Raw genomic sequence first — 9,179 nt, forward strand, 5'->3', positions numbered from 1 at the left:
TCTTGTGGCTGGACTTTTGGCAATTGTAGATTAAGAATGCAGTGAGTCAAAGACATTCCTCCGACAAGCCCTTTCTGGGCTAGCAAACGTGTCGCAAAGTGCTAGCCTTTGGGGAGAAGAGTCTCTCAGGCAGGGATGTAGGATGAGCCGCTCGAGGCGTATTCTGTCTGGGCTGCACATTGTCAGAGGGCCTGCCCATCCGGCGTCTGAGCAGTGGGGGTCATTGAAATTAGACTCTGCTCTTTGCGTGTTCATGTCCTGTGTGGTCTAGAATCACAACACAGTAGGGAATAAACTAACCAACTCTGGACAGTTGTCTCCCAGAGTGAAATGAGCTGAATAGTGCTTGAGGAACAAGATACAAATGTGATTTGACTATATGCACAAGCATTTATTTTAATCCTGAGGGACAGAACATGCACGTGCACACAGGTTTGTGCACATACATACATATGTATTCACATAAATGCTGCAATCTAATTGTTCTCTTAACTTAATAGGTGTAGATAGACCCTGTGGTGTAATTTTGTCTTGTGAAGGTATCATTCACTCAGGGTAAGAAATGTTGGTCCATGGCCTTTGTTTCTGGCACAGCTGGTTAAAGCGCAGCACTGCAATCTAGCAGCAGCTGCTTCAGTGTAAGTTTGCTCCCCGGCTCCAGAGGTGACCCACATGGCGCAGCAGACCTCTCCTGACCCGGCTGCTGCTCCCCTCGGCTGTGTACTTCATCAGATCTGCCTGTCCTGCTCCCAACTCTGTCTCTGGTGAATCCTCTCACCTACCCTGCACTTCCGACCTGTACCTCAGCTCTGTATGCATAAATAAACAAATCCTTAAAAAAAAAGAAATGTTGGTCTTGCCAAAAAAAGTCCCAGGTTGTTGGCTTAGCTCCTACCAGCCTGCAGCTGACAGCAGCGCCCTGTGCTCTCTCATGCAGGATGGAGAGATGTGGCCCTCCGTTAACTGCTCCATCTGTGCTTGTGTGAAAGGCAGGACGGAGTGTCGGAAGAAGCAGTGTGTTCCTGTCAGCAGCTGCCCACAGGTAGGTGTGGGGTCCAGCCTGTGTCTCCTGGCCTCGGGAAGCCATGCGTGGCACGCTCACACACCGTCTCTGAGACACAGTCCACATCCCTAGGTCAGTTCCCACCTTGATTTAGGTGAAAGGCACTTTGAATGTGTCTCACACTCTTATTTCTTACTGACTTTTCCCAATTCTTTGTTTTCATGTCTGAATCTGTTTGGTCTGCTCTCTTGTTTCTTTTGCTGGGCATTCTGCTGAACACTATCACCATCTTTTGAATTTTCCTCTTTTTTCTCCCTGTCTTCTCAAATCAGAATTTTCTTCCTATTTGCCATCCAAAGTAGTATGTGGTTGCTTATTAATACACTCCCCAAGGGATTTCTCCTGCCTGGGAGCAAACCCCCAACCTCTTTACATTTTTATGTTTTCCCCTCTCCGGCACTGGCCCATCGTAGCTCCAAATGGAAATAGCGTCCTTATGGAAATATCTCTTTTCAGAAACCATAGTTCCAGTGCATTGAATAAAGCAACCATTATCTTCTGAAGCATGAGTTTCATTGAATTCACCTCAGCAACTTGAAACCTTTCAAGGTTTTATGAGTTTTGGGAAAATGTCAAACCTATTCAATACCTTCCTGTGAATGGGAAAATATATCCATATATTCAGGACATGTCCTCCCGTTTCTGTTATAGACAGCTTTTAATTTTATTCACATCTGTTATTATTATAAACAAAAAGTTGCTGTTTTTACTTGAGTGCCAAATGAGGCACAAAAAAACAACAGCTGTTGCTATTGCACAACTGAATAAAGGGGGGAGGGAAGAAAAGGAGAAAAAAAAAATCCCTAATTAGTCTTGCTTTAAAAAGCCTCAGACATAAAACTGAAAACCTCCCATAAAAGAAAAAAAAAAAAAAAGGAGATACAATAAGTAGACTTGAACACTGGCTGCTTATAAATATTCATTGGGAAAAGTGGGATCACATCATTGATGCCAGTCCTGGGGGAACCCTCACTGCTAATGAACTCTTGCAGCACATGTTAGTAATAATGGGCTTCCTTATTCTACAAGACAAAAACAGGACGCAGTGCCAACCTGGTGGCTCAAGTAACCAGCCTCAGCAGGCCGTGTGGAGTTTCCAGCCTCACTTGAGTCTTGCCACTGGGCTGCTTGACGGTTTGCATTGTCGCTTGCTGTGAGGAGGTCAGGGCTCCTCCTGTCGCAGGGTCTTGTTAGCATTTCTTCTTTGTGGACCCTATTTGGGCCAGAAGCCTCCATCTCTCCCTGCAGAAGCCTCGCCACACACACTTCTCCCCCAGTCTTGTCAGAGCCTGCTGGTGCCCAGCTCCTGCCTCAGGGGCCACTTTTCTTTTTCTAGGCATATTTCCAGCCATTCCTCCAGTCTACACTTTCCCTCCTCAGGGGCCAGCATAAGCACTTACGAAGATAACTTAGTTCTACTGCAGAAATACAGTTAAAAATGGACTTTCCCTTCCCTGCATTGTTTAGGGAAATTAAACAACAAAAAAAAAATACATAGAAGAAGCTGTATTCTTTCCTGGATACTACACTCCTTTCTTTTCAGAAGTGTGTGTATCTGTTAAGGAAGGATTTTAGGGCTGCATTTCCTGAGCACTCCCTGGCAACATTCCAGAGTCAAGGGTGAGGCAAGGGTGTGCTTTTTGTGAGGGGCTGTGAGGGTTTCAGTGGGGCAGGAGGTTATGTACAGTCATCTTGGCATGACTAGTATGAGACGTTCTCTATATCACTGGATTAACACCATTTAACACCAGGCTACCTCAGAGAGGGGTGACAGCTCAGCCAGACCCCAGGGCCAATCTGCCTCTTAACGCGGTCCTGCCTCCATGGCTCTGGCCTGACTTATTTCTGTCCAATTCAGTAGAATTGGCAGCCTCACTTTCCTTTTCCGAAGAAGGGAGATGGCATTTCCGCTGAGGTGCTAGGTACAGATGTGATCCTAGAATTAAATTTTATTGGGGTCTTGGCTTTAAGTAGGCTCTGCTCCCCTCAGATAGAGAACAAATGCCCCACCCCCGGAGTCACCATTCTGTCTGCCTGTGGGGAGCCGGCTCCTTTGGCTACATACTCCACTGCTTTCAGTCACAAGAAGTTAAAGGAGACCTCTGTGCCAAATAGAAATAGATAACAGAGTTCCAGCAAGGAAAATATGTGGTGATGGCGCAAACCAGGACAAGCCTAAATAGAACTGAGTTTTAAATCTTATTCAAAGTCATTACAGACTGCAAAAGTGAGCCAATGTGGTTCCAGTTCTTCAATTGTTAACCAGCATCTTTCTGTTGAGCGTGCCTGTCTGGCTGTGTTCTGCATGCATCTGACTGATAGTGGGCTAGGGAAGGAGCCGCATCTGTGTGGAGCTCTGGCGACACTCACCAGGGCCCAGCTCCATGATTTCCTTCTCCTGTAACCCAGGGGCTGGAGAGCTGCATTTGAAGAGTAGATGTGACACACACATGAGGTGTAGTCTGAAGAATGCACTTTCTAGTGCATAGCAGATACTCAATAAATATTAAATTTCCTTAAGGATCAGGATGAAAGAAAATACAAATCTAGAGCAGAGAGAACATGGCCTTTCAGCTTATGCCAAACTGGGCTTGATTTAGGGCTCTGCCACGCGTGCTGCGTGACATCAGCTTCTTCTATAAAAAGGGAAATAAACTTCCTGTACATCTTAGTGATTCCAATAATATATTAATCAGGACCTAACATGTTCTAAATATTTGCCATGGACCTGATGTTTGGTAACATAAGGAAACTATCTACTATGAATATTACGTAGCAGGGATCCCTAATAGTTAATCTTCACAGTTCTTTTGCTTTGTGATTAATTTTGAATCAGAAATGAGACCATTTTGTTTTCTGATCTGGAGCCTGAGAGTATACTTCCTCCATTAAATGCTCTGCATTGAGAAATAGGAAGAAAAGCAATGCAGGAGGTTATATTTCCAGGAAGACCGTGGGCTTAGTTTAACATTTCCAAATTTGCAGCTTTCCAGGATTGATGGCATTATAGTGACTTCAGTTGGCTGGCATCCACCATCTGAGAGTAGAAATCTGAGTTTGACTTGTAGTGCAGATATTACCCACATCTCGAGACTTGGCTGAGGCCCGAGCTTGAGTCACAGTCTGTTGGGTTCCTCCAACAAGCAGAAGCAGAAGGAAGACCTTGCCTGGATAGATCAGGTGACAGATAGCTTCCCATTTTTTGTGTGTTGTATGTCCTTGGTATCAAGAGGGTTAGATCTGGGTATTAATAAAAAAGTTAAGTTCAGACTGTCTCTGTCTTCATGTGAGGAGATCACACTGATGAGTCCTGCAGGTATTATATTTCTGGGAGGATCAAAACAGGAAAGCTCTCTGAATGGTTTTGTTCAGCCGTAGAACCTGATACTTGAAACTTCATTTTCACCTTCGTCATCACCATCTGGGCACTGACTTCAAATACAGATTGAACTGATTTCATTGATTTATCTGGTATTATATTTAAAAAAGATACTTGTCCTTAGCAAACCCTATTTCTTAACAGTAACCTCTTTTGTGTTTTTCTCCTAATTAGGGTAAAATTCTCAACAGAAAAGGATGTTGTCCTATTTGCACTGAAAGTAAGTCTATTGCTTTGAAAACATGCTATTAATATTTGCTTTGTTTTTTATAGCACAACATGAACATTGGTGGTGTGAATTTCCTGCACCTTTTATTTCTGTAGGTATAAGTTGGTATGCCTCCTCCCTCCCTGTAGATCCATTAAGTCAATTGTAAAGCTATCACAGAAGTTCAATTGAGACAAATGTAGATGTTTCCATTGGAATTTGCTGCTTTGAGAAATTTCGAAGATAGATGGTCTGATGAGGTTTTAAAAAGGACCAAATAACTCAGTGTGTGTCTTAACTACTAATAGCATTTGCAGTTTTGTGGCTAAGATAATGATATCCAGTAAAACCAAACATTATACATAATCTAGGAGGGATTTTCATTCTGTCATTATAAAGCCAAACAGCTGCACTTACTTCCTCCTCCCACACCCACCCGCCTCTTCACCATTTCACCTGGGCACATCCGTGTTGCTGTTGGCAAAGAGAAAATAAGAGGTCGTAGACCTGGCAACGGTTTTGCCATCCTGTCATTTTAACTGAGTTCCTGGAGGTTCTGTCTCACAAGGCTAATTCCAAAAGTCATCTGAGACCACACTCTAATCACACAGACAGAGCGCAGCAACAGGTTTAATGTCATCCCCACATGTCCACATCTGTTAGCAAATTGCCATTTCATTTCTCCTCAAATTCATAGGGATGGCTTTCTGAAGTGTTTCACTGACAGAAGAGTGTCAGTAATGTCTGTCAAATTAGTTTCCATGTATAATAAACAGGATTAACAAAGTCATGAAATCTATTAGACAGTATTTTCTGAACTACACAGGCTGAGAGAGTGAGTTTTGATGACAGTTGAAAGCAGTTTCCCTGGGGAAGCAGGTGTGCTTATTTCACTCATCTAAAAATCAGCGTTTGTATTGCTATGTTATTCTGGTTCTGTCGAGATTTTTTTTTAACCACAGATGCATAGGTTCATTTATAGGACTATAAGTATACATTTATATTGCTATTCTATAGTTTATATGTAAATATAGAAAACCCCATTCCTCCCTATTTTTGAGTCAGAGTGTTATTACATTACATACTGGATAAAAGTGCTGATAAATGAAAATTAAATGATAGATTTAATGAAAGATTTTTTTCTTTAAAGAATGTGAAATTTATAAAATAATTTAAAGGGGCCAACCAAGTATGAGTTAGTAGAGTCCAGGAATTAATGCCAGGAAAGAACTAGTTATGGTTAACACACCAGTTGGTTTTAAAACATGTGTATAAACCATTACATTTAATCATTCTCCCAGAGATTCCATTCTTCCTCTGAGGAAACTTTGTTTACGGATGGGTCAAAGGCTACCTCTCATTTAATTCCGTTCTGGATGAGCACAATAGAGTCAAAACTGATGAAGATTTTTCCTGTAGCATGTCAATGGAGATGTTTGTATTTCCCTAGAAAGTATCCCCTAGTTGAAGGAGAGACAGATTCAGAGGAACTCCTAAGACTTTTACTTACCTCTTGCAATTTGCATGAGCACAGATAGGTCACACCTGCCAATCACACTGCTATGAGCCAGAATCTCTGCTCATCAGCTTAATAAAAACAGATGGCCATTCTTGCGCAGAAACTTAAATCTTGAATTATCTGACTTTATGTTCTAAGAATCAACAAGGTGATGATTGATACAGTTGAGCGTAAGAGCACATTTATGTTTACATATGTGTAGCTAGCCTTTCCATATGTAGGGTACCCGTGAGGAGAGAGAGGGGAAGGGAGTAAGGAGTGGAAGGCAGGGCATGGTAAGTGTTTCACTGGTCATACTGAATATTGTATTATGTCAAACATGAGTGAGCTCTTAACTTCTGTCACCGGGAGAGGGAATTTACAAGGAAGAAAGTCACCCAGCAGGACCCCAGGGACACCCTTGATTCTGCACCTGCGTCCAGCAGGTCAGTGTGGGAAGAGCCCAGGCATGTGGTTCTTGCTCCAAATCTACATGATATCATCAGATGGCTATTTCTCAATTTCCTTTGGTGTTCTTTCCATCTGTTTACTCTCTCTTGCTCTCCAGCAATTCTTCCATCAATGCTGTAAAATGCATTCTGTTTGGCTTGGTTTATTTGTTCAGATTGAGTGAAGAGATGGGATGATTTCCAGTTTTTTAAAGCAATGCCCAGATTTGCAAAATACATTCAGGTAGATTTAGTCTGATGTCCTTTAGCTACTGCCTAAATACCTCCTATTTTGAAATTCTTTTGTCATTCTATCCAGGATCCAGAAAAAATCTTGGGTCTCATTTTTTCCTCTATAAAATTCTTCTTTTGTAAAAATTCTTTTGAGGTATGATTTTTTAAAGTAGACAAACAAAACTTGAAGTATAAACTAAGGCTAATGTTTTCTAAAATCAGAAAATGACTTATTTCTGTCTTACTTAAATAAAATCAAGGATATATGTATAAATTGCATTAGTTAGTGCAGAGTTTTCCACCCTGTTACAGTGCAACCAAATAATGCCTTGCTCTGGATGTTCTTCTGAGGCTCATAGGATGTTCAGCAGCGTCTCTGACCTCTACCCATTAGATGTCAGTCACAGCCCCAAACCCCAATATCACACAAACAACAAAGTCTGCTGATGTTGAGGACTCATAATCACTGCTGGTGAGAACCACTAATGCTCCAAAAGGGAGGATCAGCCCCATCAAATGCAAAAATAAATGCCTCTGGGATTAGCTGCAGTCATTTACACTGAGAGACTGGTGGTCACATGCAGTAGGAGAGTAAAATGAAGTTGTTTTTCTGCTGGTGTTAAAAAAAATGACAGAAGTATCTGGATTTAATTGAGCATGTTTCTGTATTTTCATTGCTTAGCCCTCCAAAAAATTATAAAGTCATAACTATATATTTTTAATGAGTTCAATATTGAACATTTTTATTTAATACATGCAGAACATCCAAGTGGGTTGTAGAAGAAAAGTCTGACTTATTGAACAATAGAATCTCTCCTATTTCAACTGGAGATAAAGGGAAAATGAAAATGAACAAAGCTGACACATAATTATACCTTGATTGATTAAAATTCACCATCTTTAGTTGCCAAGAAGCAAAAATTTGCAGCCCACCTGTAATGGAATGGAGTTGTTGAGTAATAACTTTATTTTCACTCCATAAGCGATATGTCTACACTTACATGCTTTGGAATATTTTAGTATATGTGACTATAAGTTTCTCCCAATCTTTTTTTGAAAGGAGGCACACACACACAGATACATACGTACATAAAATTAATTGATATTTCAGGTACCCTCAAATATACTTTATCTGTAACAGTTAAGTATTCTGTCCACCAGTGATGACATTTAATTGTTTGTTCTAAAATCCCACAAAATGTTGCCTTATTGACTGGTTCTGTCTGTTTCGGTAGTATTTGGGAGCTCTCACAGATCACTGGAAGAAATAGCAAGGAGGAAACTTGACCTAAATATATAGGAGACTGTTATAAATCTTTCTCTGCAGTAGTCAGTGAGATGGTAATTTATAATACCACTGGCAAGACACATTCTTGGGACTCAAGACTGTGGCATACCCCACGATAAGGCCAGTCTTTGCAGGGCTGATTTGAAAGGGCAGTGATGATTCTATTAAAACTGAAAAGTATTTTCTCTTGAAATCAGACCTAAGGGAAGTAGGAGGAGCATTTCTTTCTTTTTTTTTTTTTTTTTTTTTAAAGATTTATTTGTGCATACAGAACTGGGGTACAGACCAGAGGCTCAGGGGCGGTGAGAGACAGAATGGGGAGCAGAACAGGCAGATCTATGAAGTACACTGCTGAGAGGAGCAGCGGGCGGGCCAGGAGAGGTCTGCCTCACCATGTGGACTCCTCCGGGGCAGGTGGGAATCGAACTCATGCGGAAGTGGCTTTAGATTCTCAGTGCAGTGCTTTAACCCGCTGCGCCACCAGGGAGGGCCGCATTTCTTTCTTTTAACAACATGGGACGTACTTTCTTCCTTCTTAAACTGGAAAGAATTAAATCTGGCTTGGATGATTTATTTAAAATAAAACATTTGAAGTGAGCTAAACAAATTTTGTAGAGCCTCCATGAGAGTGCTAATTCTTCCCAAAGTATGAGCTGCAGCCTTAAGTAGGACCCCTTTTTCCTGGGCTGAGAGTCACAGGACTGTGTGTTAGGTGTTAAAAAGGCCACGACCTCTGATGTGGTAGCACTTGGTTTATGTGAAGTTATTTTACCATGTGCTGGTAAAGAGTAGGTGTGACCTTGACTGAAACACATGACAGAGACCTGAATCGGATAAGTTCTTTGCTGACAAAAGGTCAGGTTTCAGACATGGAGATAATCCTCAGTGATGATGATTTTATATATAATAGAAGGGCTGTGTATATATGGGGGGGAGAGAATTCTTTTTTTTTATTATAAAGTTTATTTTTACATCATTTTGCACTTTTTTTTTCCATCTCGATTGTAATCCCCGCGCGTTTCCCATCACCAAATCACCCCTGTGCCACCACCATAGTCCC

At 41.4% G+C, this 9,179-nt stretch overlaps 1 protein-coding gene across 1 annotated transcript in view; it reads left to right on the top strand.

The window, feature by feature from the left end:
• BMPER (BMP binding endothelial regulator) overlaps positions 1–9,179 on the top strand; it is a 239,854-nt gene that overhangs the window by 136,177 nt on the left and 94,498 nt on the right. The window contains exons 10-11 of the mRNA XM_004676848.1: positions 938–1,042; positions 4,617–4,662. Coding sequence (XP_004676905.1) covers positions 938–1,042; positions 4,617–4,662 — 151 coding nt within the window. The remainder of the gene's footprint in view (positions 1–937; positions 1,043–4,616; positions 4,663–9,179) is intronic.

The sequence above is a fragment of the Condylura cristata genome, unplaced genomic scaffold (genome assembly GCF_000260355.1).
Source record: "Condylura cristata isolate star-nosed mole 26May11 unplaced genomic scaffold, ConCri1.0 scaffold00005, whole genome shotgun sequence".
NCBI lineage: Eukaryota > Metazoa > Chordata > Mammalia > Eulipotyphla > Talpidae > Condylura > Condylura cristata.